Source organism: Polypterus senegalus, chromosome 12 (assembly GCF_016835505.1).
Source record: "Polypterus senegalus isolate Bchr_013 chromosome 12, ASM1683550v1, whole genome shotgun sequence".
Classification (NCBI taxonomy): Eukaryota; Metazoa; Chordata; class Cladistia; order Polypteriformes; family Polypteridae; genus Polypterus; species Polypterus senegalus.
The window spans coordinates 142,602,125-142,624,831 of record NC_053165.1 but is presented as its reverse complement, the minus strand read 5'-3'; the positions used below and the strand labels follow the sequence as shown (position 1 = coordinate 142,624,831).

At 41.1% G+C, this 22,707-nt stretch overlaps 1 protein-coding gene across 1 annotated transcript in view; it reads left to right on the top strand.

Annotated features, from left to right (window-relative positions):
• The window catches only part of trpm1a (transient receptor potential cation channel, subfamily M, member 1a), a 131,636-nt gene that overhangs the window by 72,409 nt on the left and 36,520 nt on the right, over positions 1–22,707 (top strand). Inside the window, exons 12-18 of the mRNA XM_039771371.1 lie at positions 5,892–6,026; positions 6,227–6,277; positions 6,539–6,679; positions 11,528–11,557; positions 12,949–13,238; positions 16,299–16,527; positions 19,112–19,243. Coding sequence (XP_039627305.1) covers positions 5,892–6,026; positions 6,227–6,277; positions 6,539–6,679; positions 11,528–11,557; positions 12,949–13,238; positions 16,299–16,527; positions 19,112–19,243 — 1,008 coding nt within the window. The remainder of the gene's footprint in view (positions 1–5,891; positions 6,027–6,226; positions 6,278–6,538; positions 6,680–11,527; positions 11,558–12,948; positions 13,239–16,298; positions 16,528–19,111; positions 19,244–22,707) is intronic.

Below are 22,707 nucleotides of genomic sequence, written 5' to 3'. Positions count from 1 at the left end.
GGAATGCGGGGCCGGGCTGCTCCCCTCACCGCTCCCCCTCTTCACGCACGCCGGAGGACATTTCTCACATCACCCGCCCCTCTGCCCAGCAGCCCAATGGGAGCGCTTCCTTCCTCTCCTGCCTGGGGTAAGGCGGGCGGCACACATGCTGCTTGAGGGTGCGGCACAGACTGCAGCCTTTTGAGTCTGTGATTCCCGTGGTAGGGTTGGAGGGGATGTGGTATAGCGGGTCCACAGCTCAAAATTGAAAAGGCCAGTTTTAACAGATAATTGCGCACTCGCGCTTAAAGGGGTTGTGGTAGAGTGGCGGAGCGGTTTCGGGAGCTTTGTGATGCGGGCAGTCCTCGCTAAGCGCACAGGTGAGGAGTCGTCCGCATCTGTAATTATTGCCGGGAGTTGCTAATCGCCACACCTGATCCACGACCCCATAATATATAATGGAAGCTTTGGGGGCGGAGCTTAATAGGGAAGACCTGCGTGAAACACTTGAGAGGATCGAAGGGATGACAAAGGACAGCACAGCACAGTTAGTTATGAAAATGAAATCCTTAAAGTGTGGAATTCTCTGCCAAATAATCTTAAGTCAATGAAGGCACTTGAGATTGCTTTCCTTACTTTTTTTGGAACATCTTATGCTTGTGCGCAGCTGTTTTCAGCTTTGAATTAAATCAAATCTGACACCAGAAACAGACTAACAGATGACCTGAGTGCTGCATGTGTTGCTCTCAAACTTACAAAGTATGAGCCAAGGTTAGACAAATTATCAGCATGCATACAACAGCAAAAAGCACATTAATTGTTCAAAAGCATACCGAATGCAAACTTTTACCTTTCAACAAAAAGTTGTTTGTATCATTGAAAGCTCTGTTATTATGTTTTTCTTTTAAGACAAAAGATGTTAATGTATGAGTTGCTTTTCTAAACTAAAAGCTCAGTAGATAGACAGACAGAGCATCAGTATTGGCAGTCCAGTCCAATTTACCATCCAGCTCCACTCCCAGGTATTTATAGGTCTGTACCCTCTGCACACACTCACCTCTGATGATCACGGGGTCCATGAGGGGCCTGGGCCTCCTAAAATCCACCACCAGCTCCTTGGTTATGCTGGTGTTCAGTTTTAGGTGGTATTCAGGTTAAATTGCCATGTTGGCACTTTGCGATAAATAAGTGGGTTCTGGATTGCAGTTTGGGCACTTGGTTTCTAAATGGTTCGCCATCACTGATCTAGGGTATTCTTAATGAGCTTATCGATCTGTAATTACAGTCATGTAAAAAATTGAAGTACACTCAATTAAATGTTTTTTCTTTTTTTATCATACCATGTTTCCCTGAAAATAAGACCTACCCCAAAAATTAGCCCTAGCATGATTTTCAGGCTGTTCTGTAATATAAGCCCTACCCCAAAAATAAGCCCTAGTCAAGATCGTCAGCTGAAAAGTAAGGCGCCTAAGGCGATGTGACGCGTGTGCCTGAAGCATCCATTAAATTCCAAGGACACCTTGCCACAACATCTTTGAAAAGGATGGTTAATGATTACATCCATTAACTCGGGGATGCACCAATTCCAGCAGCATTGGACACGAGGCAGAAATAAAATCCCTGGACGGGGCATCAGCTCATCGCAAGGTAAACACAAGCACACACATACACTAACGTCATTGTAGCCTCACCTAACCTTCATGTCTTTGGATGGAAAACTGAGCCCACTGTGGAAATCCACCAGGAAAAACATGCAAACTCCAGGCAGGGATCACAAGGGACATGATTCCCTGTGAGACAGTAGCGTTATCGCTCTGCCACCGTGCCACCCCATATGTGCAGCTATTAACAGTATTCATTATTTAAACAAAGTTAACGATTTAATGCATTTCATCATGAAAGTGATATCAAGTATAAATCTAAGAATCCTAAATGTGCAGAGAGCTGGAATATCATAAATGTAATGTGTTCTGTGTAGCGATCTGTTGCTGCTTGCCGCTGCTGTCAGGTCAGGAGGAAGCACCCCAGAAGCTCATAGTGATTAACAACTGGGTTGGTTTTAACGTTTGACGTTTACGACGGTCTACTTTAATGATAAAGTAAATTACAATGTTAAAGTGGATATTTCGAGTTTAAAGCCGAAATTTCCACTTTAATCTTCCCTGAAGAAGGGGCCTGAGATGCCTCGAAAGCTTGCATATTGTAATCTGTTTAGTTAGCCAATAAAAGGTTTCATTTTGCTTGGCTCTTCTCCACTTTAATCACAAAATAGACATTTTCATTCCGTACATTCTGATGGTATTGAAGGTACAAAAAAAAAAGATGGCACAGAAGATGGCATGTGAGACTTTTAAAATGTATCGTGTCGTTACTTTGGGGAATATGTGACGCTTGAATATGAAGGCAACATTAATACATTTGTATGTCAGCATTTTGCTTCACCTCATCGAACCATTCATCAAACATCGAAGCGCGCACACCAATCTCGTAGGATCCGCAAAGCGGCTGGAAAACTCAGCAAAAAATTCAGGCAGGAATTCAGGGTTTGAATGTGGAGAGTTATGACAATATTCCAGAAGAAGATGACATGACTGTATTTGGATAAATGTATATTGTTGTACATGAATAAATGTAAGACATCCCCTGAAATTAAGCCCTATTGCATCTTTTGGAGCAAAAATCAATATAAGACCCCGTCTTATTTTCGGGGAAACATGGTATGTAGATATATGAAGATTTGACCTTCATTTTAACAGTATATACAGATAAGAGTAATATAACAAATATTAGACCACATTTACATGTTGTAGTCCATTCTATAATCTAAATAAACACAGCAAAAAGTAAGTCTTCCCCTCCATTTATCACTACCTTAGGGACACCATATTAGGTGCAAATGATTAGAACATCATTAGAGGGCATCTTGGAGGAGCCCGTCTTATTTACACCTCAAACATTTATTTTGAGTTGCTCTTGGTTGTAGAAAGACCTGTCGATTCCTTTAGAAAGAAGGTTATAAATGACTATGAGTCTGGGAAGGTGTTTAAAAAGACACAATTGGAAATCAACCATTCCACTATCTGGAAGATCATCTACAAGTGGAGAAGATTTCAGACATCTGACAACTTGTACACACCAAGCTGTCTAGCAGGTTCAGCCCCATAGAAGAATACAAGATGCTGGAAAAAGACTCTAAGAACCGCAGAATTTCATCAAGGGACCTACAGGTAGCTCTTGCCACTGTTGATGTCAAAGGGAATGACTCTACCATTAGAATGAGGCTGCAACAATTAGATCTTCTGTACATGGGAAGAATGCCAGGAGGAAATCTTTGCTGTCCAGAAAAAAAACATCAGAACAAGACTAAGGTTTTCTTCTGAACACCTAGACAAAGACCCGGTCTTGTAGAATTATGTACTCTAAAGAGATGAGGTAAAGATAACTATTTAGCCACAGCACCAGAATGGTTTGGGGCTGCTTTTTTGCATCCAGGTCTGGCCAGCTCAGCTCACCATCAAAGAATCTACTGTGAATTCTTCAATTTCCCAGAGGATGCTTGAGGATAATGTGAGACCACCTGAAAAAAGCTGGAAGCTCAACCAAAACTGGACCTTGTAACATGACAATGACCTGAGATATATCAGAAAATCCACCTAGGAATGGCCAGACATCCCTCAAGCATGGAAGAGTCAGAAAAATATTCTCCCAGTTGATGTCAGAAATTGGTAGACATTTACAGGAAACATTGACTTAAGGTTGTTTCTGCCAAAGGAGATGATACCAGCTATTATAGCTAAAGGTGTACTTACTTTTTCTAAAGACGACAATGGCATATTGGTTAATTTTTCATTGAATAAATTACTGCAAATTGTGTTTCTTTTTTCAATTATGCCACATTTATCTAAAGGTACGGTTTAAATGAAGATCAAATCCTGGTATGTCCATAGTGGACACCAGAGGGCATTCCAGCTCCCCAAACACCCAACACAAATAGGCATGGACATGAGGTAAAAGCACAAGTAGTCTTGATTATTTTGGGAAAAATCCTCTCAGCAAGCGTTTCCCGCTACCACAACCACAAGTACAGTAAAGCACTATACTGAATAGCACACAATTCTTTGTCTTCCTTTCTCGGTCTGTCTCTCACTGCCTCCTCCACTCCTTGCAAGCATTGTCCACCTTCCTCCCGACTCTGGCTCATCCATGTGCGACAGGCAGCTCCTTTTATATAATATCCAGGAGCTCAGATCCGAAGAACTTCCCGGTGGGGTTTTGAGCCCTATGGAGTAGGGACTCCCAAATCCCGCAGCTCCGCCTGGTGGCCCCCATGGGATCCAACAAGGCTGTGCCATGAGACTTCAATACCCAGCATACCTCACAGGCACCCATGTGGGGCTCTGAGCCTGGGTTCACTGTCATCTAGCATTCTGGGAGAGAGAAAGCCCTGTGTAATATGTCTCCATCTGTCTTTCCACCTCAAAGGTGTCCTGGCTGGGTAAGACCCTGGGTTGTCCCTTACATCATCTTCTTCTTCTTCTTTCGGCTATTCCCGTTAGGGGTTGCCACAGTGGACCATCTTGTTCTCTGTTTTCCTGTCCTCTGCATCTTGCTCTGTCACACCCACCATCTGCATGTCTTCTCTCACCACATCCATAAACCTCCTCTTAGGCCTTCCTCTTTTCCTTTTACCTGGCAGCTCCATCCTTTGCATCCTTTTCCCAGTTTATCCAGCATCTCTTCCCTGCACGTGTTCAAACCAACACAATCTCGCCTCCCTGACTTTGTCTGTAAACTGTCCAACTTGAGCTGACCCACTAATGTACTCATTTCTAATCCTGTCCATCCTCGTCATACCCAGTCCAAATCGTAACATCTTTAACTCTGCCACCTCCAGCTCTGTCTCCTGTTTTTTAGTTTGTTTCACCGTCTCCAACCCATATAACATAGCTGGTCTAACTACCATCATGTAGGACTTCCCTTTCACTCTTGATGATACTCATCTGTCACAAATCACTCCCGACACTCTTCTCCACCCACTCCACCTTGCCTGCACTCTCTTCTTCACCTCTCTTCTATACTGCCCATTACTCTATAATGTTGATCCCAGGTATTTAAACTCATTCACCTTTGCCAGCTCTACTCCCTGCATCCTCACCATTCCTCTGACCTCCCTCTCATTCACACGCATGTATTCTGTATTGTTGTCAATATGTGAACAACAATACAGATTTCTGTCCCTCACACCACATGTGTTAACAAAGAAAAAACATTTCATGGGGTGTCCTTACTTCTCCACATGTCATTTTACATTGCTTATGCCAGCATTGTTTATCTGTGTAAAAAAAATATGTTTAGGTGTTAAAACTACTCCAATCACTGTTCTTGTACTGTTTAACCCGTTTATTAATTACTAACCCGTTTGTTAGTTAATACAGGTTGTCACAGCTGTTAGGACACAGACATGATTATATCTATGTAACAAAACTGTTTATAAATTTGTATGCACAGCAACATTGCTATTCTGCAAGTAGGTTAAAGCACTATTTCTCAACTTTATTACTCATAACATAGACGTTACATTATTTATTAACTCACATTGTACAGTAAGTTACAGTAAGTTGTCCCTGCATGGGTTCAGTACACATATATACAAGACAACAGATCTCAGGAAGTGTTGCTTATTGTTAAATGATTTTTGTGGCTGGCTGGATGTGTAAGCCAGAACTACAGCTACAGAACCAATTCCAATAAAGACCAGTAAGCATCGTCCACATCAGCTTGTGGCAGCATTCAGTTGAAACCATTCATATTCAGCTTAGTGTTGCCTCTTCTTAATATCTATGCATAATATTCACTGCAAGAAAGAGCAGATTTGCCCTGTCAAAGAATTTAACGTGGATCTTTTCACACAGGTCAATTCGCTTGAACAAGCCATGATGGATGCCTTAGTTTTAGATCGTGTTGACTTTGTTAAACTTCTCATCGAGAATGGTGTCAACATGCAGCGTTTTCTTACAATCCCAAGACTGGAGGAGTTGTACAACACCGTAAGTTCCCAACCATTTTTTTCTTTCAACTGACTCTTTAACCCAAGTTGCTTATCTCCAGAATTCCAGAATTTGACATGAATGTGCCCACAGACATCTGTGTCTCTTTTCCTATGCTGTAAAGGAAATGGTTTAAAAGGTGCCGATGTTTCCCTCAAATCATACTAGAAAGTCACAGTAAATTTCTATTTTATTTTCAGAGATTGGGACCACCAAACACTCTGCATTTTTTAGTCAGGGATGTTAAAAAGGTGAGTAGTTCCAGAGAACCTCCAGCAACATACATCAGGTCTGCATAGTCTGTTTCCATGGTCTCTCCATACATCCTCCAGAGCTCTTCCCTGGAATATGCAATCCGGTGAGGTTTAAGGCGACAAATGCTGGGAATACAGACAGACCCATTGGGCCTCACTGTTACTATTCTGTGCCAAGCACCCTGGGAGCTTTTTATAGTGTAGGAACATCAGAGCAACTACTGTAAACTGCACCCACCTCTTTATTTTTTTTCCCAGGGAAATCTCCCCCCAGATTATCACATCAGCCTGATTGATATTGGGCTGGTGCTTGAGCACCTCATGGGTGGGGCCTACCGGTGCCACTATACCAGGAAGAGCTTCCGTACACTTTACAATAACCTGTTTGGACCAAAGAGGGTAAGTGAAGGCAAAATGAACTATTCCTTACCTACTGTTTTAACTTTTCTGGCTTTACTACAAGATCCATCCATCCCTGCAGTTCATGGCCACAGGGAGCCAGGGTCTGTCCCAGAAACAAAGGACACAAGGTAGGAACCAACCATGGGCAAGACATTAGTCCATAATATAGCACACTTATACTAACGCATACTTGGATAATATTGAGATACCAATAACCTTAACCTGCACATTCCTAGGAGGAAAACCAACAGGGAATAAGGGAGATGTAGATCTTATGCAGGGAGCCAGGATGCTAGAGTTGTTCAGGCAATCTGTGTGGTGGAGTGGTTAAGGCACTGGACCTAAAATGAGAAGATTGTGGGTCAGTTCATACCTCCATATCACTTCAACAGTGAGTTTCTCTTTGCCACTCTCCAATAAAGGTGTGACTGATGAAGTGCCCAGCAGCTCTTGTTGTCTGCACAGTCTCTCTAGTCTTAACCAATAATAATAATCAGAATAATAATATAGTATCACATATAGTTCTTTTCTCTCTACTCAAAGCACTTCAGTGCGTGTAGAACCAATTCAACCTCCACTAATGTGTAGCATCCACCTGGGTGATGCGACAGCAGCCATTTATTTGCGCCAGTGCACTCACCACATATTAGCTATTAAGCGGTGAAGTGATGAGAGATATCCAATTACAGACAGGGGGCCAGAATAACTAGACCATGGTGGACAATTTAGCCAGGACATCAGGATACATGCTACTTTTACACCTCATCTGAAGGATGGCACCATGTTGACAGCACATTGTCCTCATCCTTGCACTGGGGCATTGGAATCCACACAGAGACCTGGCCTGGGGGTAAGTGCCACCTGCTGGACTCAACAACACCTCCTGTAACTCCTGTAGAGTTCTCAAAAGTCTCTCGGTGGCCATCTTGCATGATCACTCAGCTTTTGTGGACTGCCTGCTCTAAGCAGATTTATGGTTTGTCCTGTATTCAATGTCTTGCATATTTTCTTATATTCATCCCTGACTTGTCCTTTCCAATCACCTTTACACAGAGTTAGTAGAGATGTTCATTATGTCTTCGTTGTATAAGTTAGGCCACCATACTGACTCACCACAGGTTGGCCCTTCCAGATAAGGTGCATTTATACTACACTCATTTAAAACCCTTTGACTGCAGACAGGTAATCGCCATCAACTAATTATGTGACATTTAAAACCATTTAGCTACACCAATGATGATTTAGGTGTGCCATATTAAAGGAGTGAATACTTATGTGATCAATTATTTTGTATGCTTTATTTGTAATGAATTTAGACCACTTTATAGAGATCTGTTTTCACTTTGACATTAAGGAGTCTTTTTCTGTTGACCGATGTCAAAAAAGTCAAATTAAATCCATTGTGATTTAACACTAGAATTACCAAAGCTTACGAAAAAACTTGTAAATCCGGCCCACCTTAAATCCATTCACACGTCTCCATTCAGCGTCTTTTGTCTTGTAAATGTGTCGATAAGCCCAAGGAGCAAGCAGCCTGCTATCCCATCCTCCCAGCGCTGCAGAAACTGCAAAAACCTCTCCCAACTGAAGCCTTGTTTATCAGGGAGTCAGGTACATAGAGCTGTATAGGCTAAAAAATATATTGCTGTTTGGAACACATGCATTTCATGTGTGTTCCTTGTCTACAAAGATCTATGCAAGTGTAGCATGACAGAAATGTTGAACACATATCTAAAAGACACATTTTTTTCATGTTTTAGTACTAACGACAAAATTTTGACATGAAGTGTATAATGTGCGAAGACTGAAGTCCAAATATCAAATAAGCCTTTTTACAAAAGGTACAAATATAATAAAACAAGAGTGCTTTTAGTCAAGACTATAACCGAAGAAAAAGAAATCGTGTTAGTGTACTTCGTTTGTCACGACTGCTTTGGTAGTACAGCGGTAAGAGCTACTGACTCCTATTCAAAAGGTGGCGGGTCTGAGCCTCCCCGCGTCTCAAAATAAACGTTTTGAGTAGTGAGCTGCTCTTATTGTTACTATTATACATTAAAAGCATACATTTGATTTGAGTCTGCCGGTGCAAATGTATGATATTTGTAAAGGTTAGCGTTTTTTTTTTTATTCAGTTTTATTCTCTCAGTCGCGTTCACACTCACCCCGATCTGACACGGCTGTTTTCAAATAAAGACGAGCTATAACAGAGGTGAACTCAGATCGGAGAAAGAGAACAGAAGCCCTCCCCAAAAGAAACGTCCACTCACATATAAGAACAACGCAGCTGCACCAGGTGTAAAGGCGAAAGATGGCACAGTTTTGATGCAGGATGAGGTCCAGCATCATCCTGCCAGTCAGTCTGCCCCACACCTGTCCTTCAATGAAACAGCACGGCTTACAGAGCTCGCCAACGTATCATGCAAACTCCTGTTTGTGATTATGTTTTGTGATGGTCTTTACATAGGAAACATTTATATGTTACCTATATAAAAGCCAGATCGAATGTTATTTAGCTTGGTTTATTTACTTATCGTCCTACAGCGTAAAGACACAAGTAGACTGCAGAGCTTCCTCTGTTTGATCGACAAGGGCATGCTCACAAATTACGCGTGTAATGCCACAAAAAATGCCTGCTGACACTTCAGTACGCGAGCAATGGTACGAGAATGCAGTCAGACTTCTTTTTTGGGCACATACACCGTCCAGATCTAAACACTAGCATGGAGAGTCGCTTATGTACTGAAGAGTCTATAGCTGAGGTGGAAGCTGCCTTTGCTGTACTTTTTATATAAGAGCTAGTTTGAATGTTATTTACTTATTTCCCTTTATTTATTTACTTATTGTCCTGCAGCACAAAGTCACTGCAGAGCTTCCTCTGTTTGATCAACACAGGCATGCTGACACAGTACATGTGTACTGAAGTGACTTTAGCTTCATGTGTTCCAAACAACGATATATTTTTTAGCCTATACAGCTGTAGGTACCTGACTCCCTGAGAAACAAGACTTGACCTGGGAGACGTTTATGCAGTGGTGGGGGGGATGGGATAGCAGGCTGCTTGCTCCTTGGGCTTATCGACACATGTACAAGACAAAAGAGGCTGAATGGAGAGGTGCGAGCGGATTTAAGGTGGGCCGGATTTCCGAGTTTTTTCGTAAGCTTTGGTAATTCTAGTGTTAATGTTCCATAACAACTTCCAAGTGGACAAATGCTTTTTCTAGGCACTGTATAGCATACAAACATGGTGAAGAGATTTAGTTGTTGTTCCATCCAAAATTAAAATGGACAAGAAATACATGGTCGAAGTGACCTTGACTGTGGTTTGATCATTGGTGACATCTTAGAAGCCGCTATTAGACCAAAGAGAAGCAAGGAGACGTCGATTGCAGAGATGTTCACTTAATCCCAAAGGTGGTGAACTCAACTAATGAACTGAAATGAAAATCTGGATGCTGTTAAATGCTGAGTGGAACATCCACTACTGTTGTTACCACCTTTGGCGTGAACATTTACAGTAAAGGCAGCTAATGTGCTAATGTGTCTTCAGATTTAGCAGAGGCCATGAGAAAGCGAAGTAACATTTCCAAAATAAATAATACAATTCAGTTAGTATTTTTGAAAGTGAGCCAGCATTATGATAAAACAGACACAAATGGGCTATCGGTTTTGTTCCTTTATTATTCGGGGTCTCCATCAGTGTTTTGTTGAGACAGTCCCGTGGTCTTCATACAGGCTGCTCATTCTCCTGCTGACCCGCAGCATTTTACTTCATTATGCAACTGGCAAAGCAACAGGGTTTGTGCTATGTCATACCCCCTGTGAAATAATGTGAAAAGTATTCTAAACAGAAAAGGCACTTTGAGGTGGACAGGTTTATTTGCACCAGACGCAAAAATTAAGGAAGATTTGTGGTTTGAAGTACAGTAGAGTCTCGCTTATCCGACATAAACGGGCCGGCAGAACGTCGGATAAGCGAAAATGTCGGCTAATGGGAGGTGTTAAAAGAAAGCCTATTAAACTATGTTATAATTTTACACATTACGAACCTAATACAGTGGCCTGGTTCATGAACGTCTCTGAAAATGTACAAATCAGGTTATGACCAAAAAGTTTGACAAACTTTTTGTTCACGATCACACACTCGGTATAGGAACAAGCCAGTTTCCCTTTCGGTTTGTGCACGCTGATGATTTCCACACGTGTTCAGTCTCTCCCTGTGCATTCCCTGTGCAGTGCGAGAGAGACACATGCACACACACACACGCGAGAGAAAGAGAGACACACGCACATGCGCAAAAGAAAGAGAGATGCACGCACGCACACACACACACATGCACGCGCGAGAGAAAGAGAGACGCATGCACACACATGCACACGCACACACGCACACACGCGCACGAGAGAGAGACACCACGCACACACGCCAGAGAGGGCTGGCCACATAATCCACTGTAATCATGTTTTACAACAAAACAACATAAAAATTTAACTAAAGAAATGAACTTAGCAACAAAAAAATAGACTACACTCACAACTTGCAGTTCTTGTTGCCGATTGATGCGTTTTTTTTTTTCGGTGGGACGTCGGATAATATAGAATGTTGGGTAAGCGAAGGTTGTATAAGCGAGACTCAACTGTATTTGAATCATGCAATGCATTTTGTCTTGAATCGTTCTTCAGTCTCTGCCTGTAGCACATTAATGTGTTGAGCTTATTGTCAGATGTATTTTGTTGATTTTAATTTCCTCCACCTCCTGATATTCTCAGATCTCCTTCTTCATGGGGTTCCTTTTTTCTGGCCCTTTAATGAAGCTGACTTCCTGTTTATGTTTTTTTGTTTTGCAGCCAAAGGCTCTGAAGCTGCTGGGAATGGAGGTAAGCTCATGCAGTGATGTCCTCCGTTGGCGAGAAGCACCAGAGTGTCACAGCTGTGACTTCAGGTTGTCCAAGTGGAGTGGTGACATTTTGTTTAACGTGCCCCATAGCACTCCTTGGTCTAGATCAGTGCTCCCCCAACCTTTTTTTTGGAGTGGCACACTTTTTGTAAGCAAAAATATCCCAATGCACACCAATGTTCTGCTAACTGCAAACACATAATGTCTCATATATACGTGCTCAAATGTCTAAAGGGTCAGGACTACTCAAGAAGGCAGTAAAAAAGCAGTTCTGGGTTCACCATTCACAGACACAACACTCAGTGAGCATCTCCCAGCTGTTTCATCCCTTTACCTACCCCTCTCTGCCTCAGAGGCTACTAGCATGCCCACTATCTACCAGCCCTGTGAAGCTCACTAGTGGCCACACACCCAGGTAGATGGACTCTAGCAGCCAGGAGACACATCCAATGTGCTTAAAGTGCTGTGTCTGGAACATAGGGACTGCAGAGCTGCTTTTATGCCAACTACTCTAAGTAGTCCTGTCCTCCTCAGACAGGTCTTGACCATCCGTGGAACATCTCCCTCTCAGGTTCAGATCCAAGGCCGCTACACTATTATTTCCATGGTGCACCTGGGTAGCTCTCACACTCTCATGCTGCAGTCCACTATGCCATTGATGCAGAGGTCAGTTTTGCTTTCTTGGAATTAATTTCTCCATGCAGCTTTAGTGTCTGTCAAGCACAAAAACATCTGTATTCAAATGTATGTGTGTACGCCTTAAGGTGGCACGGCATCTTTCTTCCTCACTGCTGATCAGAAAGCAGAATAAATATGAGGAGCTCACGATCAAGCTCTGAAGCTCCTTTCAGCTAGCAAACTCTTCTAAATGGCTTGACATCCTCTAGCTTCCTGCTTCATTACCTAATCATACATTACAATGTTTCTTTTTTATCATTTAATTTTTTTTTATACTTTTTTTGTAATTTTTATAATCTTGTTTTCATTTTTTTAGCTCCAATTTTAGGATTTCTGTCAGACTGACTTTTGTTTTACCTTATTTAAATTTTTTCTCACTTTTTCCAACCATCCTTTTTTTGTAGCTTTTGCTTACGTCAATTCTAAGACATTTGAAATATCTCCATTCCCAATATGTGAAAATGTGACCTGATTCTTTTGAAAAACTCCCTTGATTGTGTGGTAGGGATTTCTGTTAGGTTTAGAAGCTCAAGGTGAAACAACCTGACACTTGAATTTAAAACCTGTGACAAGGCTGGAAACTGGGGTGGGAATATTGGTGCCCTGCACAGTTATCAGTACGAGTCACATAATATGAACGTATCATTCTCATTAAAATTTGTATTTTAATCTGCTATCTGATTTTTGATATAGGATGATGAGCCACCTTCAAAGAGCAAGAGAAAGAAAAAGAAAAAAGAGGAAGAAGCCGACATTGATGTAGATGATCCTGAAGTCAGTCGTTTCCAGTATCCCTTCCACGAGTTGCTGGTGTGGGCAGTACTGATGAAACGGCAGAAGATGGCACTTTTTCTATGGCAGCGTGGTGAGGAAGCCATGGCTAAAGCACTGGTTGCGTGTAAACTATATAAGTCAATGGCCCATGAGTCTTCTGAGAGTGAGATGGTGGATGACATCTCCCAAGACCTGGACAACAACTCAAAGTAAGCATGCACTTGCACAACTAAATGTCTGCTCCCAAGCATTTCTTCTTTGTGCAAATACAGAAACAGCCACAAGCCAGCTTCACTCCCATTGCACTCTGGGAAGAAGCTGGCTCCCATATCCAGATCCTTGAGCTCTCTGAAGTCCAGCTACAATGGAAACATTTGATACACCACAACTAATACAAGGACTTCTAGCAAACCAGAAAAAAGCTGCCTACCAACACATCTGATGCACAATGAAATTTGGTATGGTATAAATCTTAAGAGCGTCTTCCCATAAAGCTGGACATCAATACCAAGTCCAGCAGACTTCTGCATCTGCCCAATGTGTAACGTTTCACTTCTGTTTATGCCTGGAGAATCACTTCAGACATGACTTTGTAGAGTTTCTCATTTGTGCTTTGGGCTGGTAAAGGAGCCACACTTGTATGCACTGCTCAAAAAAATTAAGGGAACACTTAAATCACATTTCAGATCTCGATATACAAAATATTCAAGTGGTAAATCTTTACTTAGTAGTACTAGGGGACTTAGCCCCCTGCTCGCTTCGCTCTCCAACCCCCATGTTTGGTTTTCCGGATACACACTTGTAACATTTTTTTTTTACTTTGAATTGTTGCTATTTCATTAGTTTAACTTTTATTTCAGAACTTCTGTAAAAACAATATTTGCAATCGTTTGTGTCCCAATATGCTGAATCTTTTAAATGAGGTCTGTGGGACGTGTTTAATGACTTTGTACCATAATTCAGGATAGGTTTCTCGGTTTGGAATTTCAGCACAGACAAAACGAACCACATCATCAGCAGTTAATAATTTGTTTTGCAAAGTAACCAATAAATGCATGTGAGTTAAATCCCGTTTTTGAAATTCTCTGACTTAAACTAATTTCCTTTTGTTTGCATCAATGCGATCTGTGCTATCTTTTTTTGATACTGTAGTGACTGACGTAATAAAGTGTCACAAAAGTTCTACTTTAACAATCGCCGACTGCGTAACCCCAAACACAACCTTCTAGCACCCTCTCCAACCCTCCTCCTTACCGCATCAATCAGCACCCAGCTATCAGTCTTCCGTGCTGCACTCTGCCCTCCCTCGATCGGACCTAACAGTCACTTAAAACAATAAAGGCTTCAGCTTGGCTGGGACGCTACAATACTTTCGACTATTACTGCTTTCATATTCTGTACCTTTTTCTGCATATGTATCATGCCTTGGGTCTCTTTTGTCTGTGCTGCTCTTTCTTCTTTGCTGAGAGCACAGGATCTGTGTGTGCCATGTGACTTTACATGACTGAATGTTTTTCTGGCTGTCTGTGCTCTCATTTGATAAGAAGGTTGTGCCTTGCAAGAATCTTATGTTCCACGTCCCCACGAGACTGCCCTGGGACAATCTCTTGGCACCAAGTCTCATGTTTACGGTCCCTGCGAGACGCTCCGTGGCCAGTCTTTTTTGTCTCGCGGGTCTTTAAAATGTCTTTCAAGAACTTCCGAGAAGATCACGTATTGTCGCCTTGCTTTTCCATTCCAGGATTTATTTTTATATATAGAAAGACTATGTAATTCATTGAGAACAAAATGATGTAATAACAGTCAATGGAATCCAAAATCAACAATCCATTGAGGGCTGGATTCAACATCACACTGAAATTCAAAGTCAAAAACTGAAATCACAGGATGATCCAACTAGAATGAATTTCCTTATGGCAACTCATAATGTGACTTAGTAGTGTGTATGGTCTCCTTGTGTCTGTATGCACTCCTAACAACATCTGGGCATGCTCCTGATGAGATGGCAGATAGTGTCCAGGGGGATCTGCTCCCAGACCTGGATCAGGGCATTAGTGAATCTGTGGAAGCTACTTGGCTGTGTTGGTTGCACCGGCCCATAATGTCCCTGTGGTACTCAGTTGGATTCATATCTGGAGAACATGCAGGCCAGTCAATTACATCAATGCTTTCATTATCCAGGAAGTGCTTACACACTCTAGCCACATGAGGCCAGGCATTGTCCTGCACCAGGAGGAACCCAGGGCTCACTGCACCAGTGTAAGTTCTGACAAGAGCTCTGAGGATTTCATCTCAGTACCTAACAGCAGTCAGGGTACTGTTGCTTAGCATGTGGAGGTCTGTGTGACACTCCAAGGATATGCCTTCCCCATACCATCACTGACCCATCGCCAAACTGGTCATGCTGTATGATGCTGCAGGCTGCATAAAGTTCACCACGGTGTGTCCAGACTCTGTCATGTCTGTCATGTGTTCTCAGTATGAACCTGCTCTCATCTGTGAAGAGAACGGGGCACCAATGACAGAACTGCTAATTATGGTATTCTCTGGAGAATGCCAATCAAGCTGCATGGTGATGGGCTGTGAGAACAAGTCTCACCAAAGAATGTCAGGCCCTCATGCCACCCCAAATGGAGTCTGTTTCTAACAGTTTGGTCAGAAACATGCACACCAGTAGCCAGCTAGAGGTCATTTTGTAGGGTTCAGGCAGTGCCCCTCCTGTACCTCCTAATGCAAAGAAGCTGGGTTGATGCCCTTCTACAGCCTTGTCCAGCTCTCCTCATGTAACAACCCATCTCTTGGTATCTCCTCCATGCTCTTGAAACTAAGCTGGGAGACAGAGCAAACCTTCTTGCGACAGCACAATCACTTTTGCTTCCTAACTGGACAGATTGATTGCCCTGATGCTTTACTGACTTGGTGTTAGACTGTAATGAATAAGTGTTCCCTTAATTTTTTGAGCAGTATGTATTGAGTGCAAACTAATTCACCTTGGCATTTACAGCTATATATGGACTCTGCATACAGAACAAGGCTACACTTTTGAAGAACAGATCTCTCAGACTCCAGGGTGTTCTGCTCTGCTTGTCTTGCTCAGTCTCACCTGCTAGTGAAGTTTAGCCAGGGTGCTGACTTCAGTTAATGGCTTATGCTTTTCTGACACACAGACTCTACTGCTTTACTGCAGATGAACTTGGCAAACTAGAGGAGAAGACTATTATTATTATCATGCCTCTTTTCACCCTCTCATGGAGGTCTGTCTCTTGCAGGGAGTTTGCTCAGCTTGCCTATGAACTGCTGGATCAGTCCTACAAGCATGATGAGCAGGTGGCCATGAAGCTTCTCACGTATGAGTTGAAGAACTGGAGTAACTCAACATGTCTCAAGCTAGCAGTAGCAGCAAAGCATCGGGACTTCATTGCACATACCTGCAGCCAAATGCTGCTCACCGATATGTGGATGGGATGCCTGCGCATGCGCAAAAACCCTGGCCTTAAGGTGAGAGGCAAAATGTGTTAAATATGCGACTTTGTTAGCGTAACTCAGTTTTCAAACCAGAGCAAGCACAATTTACAGAGGTATTCACATTTCTGTCCAACTCTTTTAAGATTTTTGTGCAAGAAAAACATCTGCGTGGCTTATTTTATGACTGCAAAGGTATTGTAGGCCTTTTTCTGCTCTGTGTTTTATCTAATGCCACAGCTTTTGATGCAAATATGATTCTTTATTACAAGGGAAATAACATGGTCTTGTTTATTAAGTTTTGAAACCCTGCAACACAACTCCAAATAAAACCAACAAAATATAAGCAAGTTAGATAGTATACAGTATGCAAGGCATAACATTATGGTATATTCAGGGACCTGGCTATTTCAAAGGTTTGAGTATTTTAAATTTTTTTGTTAATTTAGTTCATCAAGGGCAGAGATAACATATTTTTTCATTAAATAGTTTTGTAAAAATTAGTCATAATCAAAAATTACAGTGATAATGGAATATCAGTAGAGTAAATAAAATTCAATTTTACAGTATAATGTAGTTAAAAACTGAGCCCAATTAGGCTTGATAAACCCAAGTGATGTACAAATTGCATTAAACTGTTAGTTGTTGGTTGGAGTGTCGATGATAATTATATGTATTTCTTAAATATAAAATATTTAAAAGAAGTACAAGTGGAGAACTGGTGTTTCAGTATTTTATATTGGGGGTTAGGTTTGCTGTCAAGAGCACCTATTGGATATTTAAGAGAGGAAAATATACAAGTTGACATAACCCCTCTCTTAAGGAAAAGTTGAAAGAGTAAATTAATTAGTAACTGAGCTTGTACAGAATGTTTCTCTGTTTTAAGGTTTACAAATTAGAAAATTCACCAATGTTTTTTAATAGAAGTTTTTGAAAGTTCAAGAACTTGTACAACATGCTCTATACTTTAATGCGAGCAGACAGACTGAAGGTGGCAATGGGTGCTTTCACGTCTTAAACTAATGCACCCAAAAGAGGAGAACAAAATTAAAACAGCTTAACAGAACAGTACTTACTTTAGTGATTATGGGCAAGTTTGTTTACAACAACAACATTTATTTACTGTATATAGCACATTTTCATACAAACAGTAGCTCAAAGTGCTTTACATAATAAAGAATAGAAAAATAAAAGACACAATAAGAAAACAAAATAAATCAACATTAATTAACATCGAATAAGAGTAAGGTTCAATGGCCAGGGGGGAAAGAAAAAACAAAAAAAAACTCCAGACGGCTGGAGAAAAAATAAAATCTGTAGGGATTCCAGACCATTAGACCGCCTGACCAGTCCCCTCTGGGCATTCTGCCTAACATAAATGAAACGGTCCTCTTTGGATTTAGGGTTCTCACGGAAGGACTTGATGAAGATGATCATGTAGACTTCTGACTTTTAGTCCATCAATGTTGGAGCATCATGAAGCTTTGAGTAGGTGGAGGTGGCGCAGGCCACCACCACAAAGAAACTGTAAAAAGAAACAGAAGAGAGAGTAGGGGTCAGTACGGATTTTAGAGCCACCATGAATAGTTATTATGAAGAATTGAACATACAGAGTATCAGGATTAAGTTAAATTAAGTTAAATTGAAGTTATAGAAAGGCCATGTTAAAGTAATGTGTTTTCAGCAGTGTTTTAAACTGCTCTACTGTATCAGCCTGGCGAATTCCTATTGGCAGGCTATTCCAGATTTTAGGTGCATAACAGCAGAAGGCCGCCTCACCACTTCTTTTAAGTTTTGTTCTTGGAATTCTAAGGGGACCCTCATTTGAGGATCTAAGGTTACGATTTGGAATATAAGGTGTCAGACATTCCAATATATAAGATGGGGCGAGATTATTTAAGGCTTTATAAACCATAAGCAGAATTTTAAAGTCAATCCTGAATGACACAGGTAACCAGTTTAGTGACATTAAAACTGGAGAAATGTGTTCGGATTTTCTTTTCCTAGTTAGGATTCTAGCAGCTGCATTCTGCACTCGTTGCAAGTGATTTATGTCTTTTTTTGGGTAGTCCTGAGAGGAGTGCGTTACAGTAATTTAGTCGACTGAAAACAAATGCGTGAACTAATTTCTCAGTATCTTTCAGTGATATAAGAGGTCTAACTTTACTTATGTTTCTTAGGTGAAAAAATGCTGTCCTAGTGGTCTGATGAATATGCAATTTAAAATTCAGATTACAGTCAACAATTACCCCTAAGCTTTTTACCTCTGTCTTGACTTTTAATCCTAATGTATCCAGTTTATTTCTAATAGCCTCATTGTATCCATTATTGCTAATCACTAAGATTTCACTTTTCTCTTTATTTAACTTGGGAAAGTTACTATTCATCCATTCTGAGATACAAGTCAGACATTGTGTTAGTGAATCAGATTAAGGTCCATTGAGACCTCATCTTGCATACAATTTATTGGAATAAAAAAGTCCTTGATTACAATCATGGCTTCTCATCTGAGGGGAAGCAACACCAAACATTTTCTCAGCCCTTCTATGGAGGAACTAATAATAGCAGGTGACCCATAATCCTCAAATCAGAAATTAGCAAATGTGCTTCACTTTTACAGGTTATAATGGGAATTCTTCTACCACCCACAATCCTCTTCCTTGAATTTCGGACCAGTGAAGACCTTTCATATCAGACTGGTAGTCAGAATGAAGAAGGGAAGGATAAGGAAGAGGACAACACAGTCAGCAAGGTATGTGATGCAGTAAAAGAGCACCCAGAGGAGAGAGTGAGGTGTGCTTGAAGGGTTCATCAAGATAAAAAGTATTTAAATAGCCAGTTAGGTCACTGACATGAAGTAGACATGGCTATATTACATTGAATATCCAATCAGCTTTCCTTCTTATTATCACTTCCATGTACCAGGGGCTGTTCTTCTACAAATGGACCGTCTTGTCTGTGTGTTTTTGTGTTCCAGTTCAATGATATGTTTAGAATTTGGATGTTTTATAGATTGAATTTTGATTTAACATTTAATATGATTAACTTAATTCTAATAAGGCTTACAGGGGCCGGAGTACTAGGTACAAGTTGGAAACAGTCCTGAACATGATACCAATCCATGACAGAGGCTGCTCATTTGCTCACACTTACACCATTTAATCTAACCCTCATGTTTTTGAGGATGCAGAAGAAAAAGCTGAATATCCAGAAGAAAATCCACACAGACATGGGGCGATCATGTAAACTCTTGACAGATGTTTTTGTCAGGGCAAGGTACTAGGGTGACCCTGTTCTCCCCCTTATACTCTTCATTATATGGACCTTGACAGATTGATCCAAATCCCATACTCTTACCACACTATGAGGATTCTGCAGTTCTATACTTCCCACTTCCTTTTACAGCAGTAATCCCATGCAATTTATAAGTATTGTAAATACTTAATAACTGGTAAAATAATTAGTAATAATATTATAACTAGTGCCATAAACAAAAAGCAAACAGAATGTGGCCTTGCCAACCATACAACCTGATAGTGCTAGTAGTTTCTTGTAGTTTCTTCTTAAGCAGCTCTTCTCTGATGAACGCTCTTCAGGTCTTCATGTGGCCAGCTCTCTTTTTAGCCAGCTCATCGCCTGACTTTTACAAAATTTTCTTCCGTAATGGCCTGTGCCAGTCACGTTTTCCAGACACATAAATATAAAATCCTAGAAAGGAGTACTTAAAACAGGTCTGCACAGAGTTATATCAAAGCATCTTTGTAAAGCCAGTGATGAATACCTCCAACCCTCCAGCCCAGTTCACCTTTGTCAGCATTTTCTCCAATTTCAAAGGCTTCACAAATGCAGTTTCGAACAAACAATTTGGTTATAAAGTAGACCAGATGGTTCTTTTCTTATCAATGGATCTCTGGGAGTAGCAACAGCAAGCTTACCTGAGTTCCTTGTATTTTCAAATTAGCTAAATAAATCTTGTTAGATGTCTATCCATCCGTCCATGTTGTAAACCTGCTTTATCTTCAGCATGTTACCTTATCTGTTTCAACAGACAATGACTTGGGGAGGTGGGGACTCAACCTCAGAACATCTAATCCTTGAGGTGATAGTCTATGTTGTCATGTTGACCCGACTTTACTTTCTAACACTAACATTTTGTTTCTAACAATCTTAAAGTTTTTTTCCTCTTCTCCTTCTTCTGGCTGCTTCCATTTAGAGGTCGCCATAGTGGATCATCCGTCTCCATCTATCTCTGTCTTTTACATTATTTTCTGCCACACCGACTGCCTTCATGTCTGCCCTCATCTCATCCCTAAACCTCCTCTTTGGCCTTCCTCTTTTCTCCTTTCCTGGTGGTTCCATCCTCATCATTCTTTTCCCAGTGTACCGCTCATCCCCCCTCTGCACATGCCCAGACCATCTCAATCTAACCTCTCTCACTTGGACACCAAACTGTCATACCTGTGTTGTCCCTCTAATATACTCATTCCGAATCCAGTCTACCCTCATTACTCCAAGCAAAAATTAGTAGTATCTTCAACTTCCAACTCTGCCTCCTGTCTTTTCATCAGTGCCACCATCTCCAAACCAACATCATAACTGGTCTCACTATCATTTTAGACCCTCCCTTTCACTCTTTTCAGATACTCTTCTAGCTCAAATCACTAATGCCACTTTCCTCCACCCAGTCTACCCTGCTTGCACTTTCTTCTTCACCTCCCCGCTGCACTGTCCATTGCTTTGAACTGTTGAACCCAAGTATTTAAATTTGTCTACCTTCACCACCTCTGCTCTCTGCAGTCGCACCATTCCACCACTTTCCCCACACATTCACGCACATGTACTCCATCTTACTCGTACTGACTTTCATTCCCCTTCTCACTATACCTCCACCTCTCCAGGTTCACCTCAACCTGCTGTCTACTCTCACTACAGACCACATTGTCATCCATGCAAAGCATAGTCCACGGAGACTCCTGCCTGACCTCATCTGTCAACGTGTCCATCACCATTGCAAACAGGAAAGGGCTCAGAGCCGATCCTTGATAAAGTTTTTTCTTTGTAAACACTCCATGTATTCAGGGGATGTGCCCAGAATGTGTTGATTGAAAAGTAGCTGAAGACGTGTAACTTTTGAATTTCATAAATTTCATGTAGGATTTGAACATTAAACCTCTAATATTGTAAGCGTTAGAAGAACAGGGCTGAGCTCTAAAACATGCTAATATTTGTGATCGTTTTGCCAAAGTGTTAAGATAATTAATATGTAAAGTTACAGAAAGGCACATTTGTATTCTTTCCTGTGTTTGCAGAACAATCAACGTATGTCGTTTTTCATGCAGTTTAACAGATGATGTTCTTTTTTTTGTTGCAATTTTTGTTTCTAATGGGCAATTTGACATTAGTTTGATTACTCTGATTTAAATTCCAACTCAAAAAACCTCCAAGACTTGTATATTTCCTATACTCTACATTGCAAGAAAATGTGTATCCTGTAAAAAATGATTTAGCAACAAGTAAAAAGGACAAAAACAAATGCAGTTGTCTGAATGCTAAACTGTTTTGTCTGATTTATCTAAACAAAGTGAAAATCAAATTGTTTAGACACTAGCACTTATGTTATTTTAACTGCTTATTTATGAGCCTTGCAATATGATGGAAAAATGCACAAAGACATTGCAACAAGCATTTTGGAAATGTCATTTATTTAAATTAAATGTACAGTATCAGCTCCAACTAAATAAGAATGATCAAGAGGCCATGACTAACACAAGGGCTACTCATCTGACCATTCAGGGCGTAAACCAGGGGTCTTCAACACATCGCTTGCGAGATACCGGTAGCTCACAACCCCTTTCCAAGTAGCTCGCCAAAGGCTTAATGAATCCTACTTTAATTTGAAAACTTGATTAACCAAATTAGGGGTTGGCAAGCTTTCCAAAAAAATCATATCGTGACCCTTTTAACACAAAATCATGATCCACAAGCTGAAAATTGCAATCTTTTCAATATGGCATACAGTTAAGAGAATATCCGGACTCAGACTCATGAACACCTAAGTAACACTAGATTTTAAATATCAAACAAAGTTGAATTCAATTGCTCTGTCGTTCGCTAGCAAAGCAGAGTTAAGGTACACGCCCTGAAGCTGGCGAGTGAGTGAAGAAGGCCCTGCCCCTTGGCCCGCTGCGTGTTTCTCAGATTCGCCCAAATAAATTG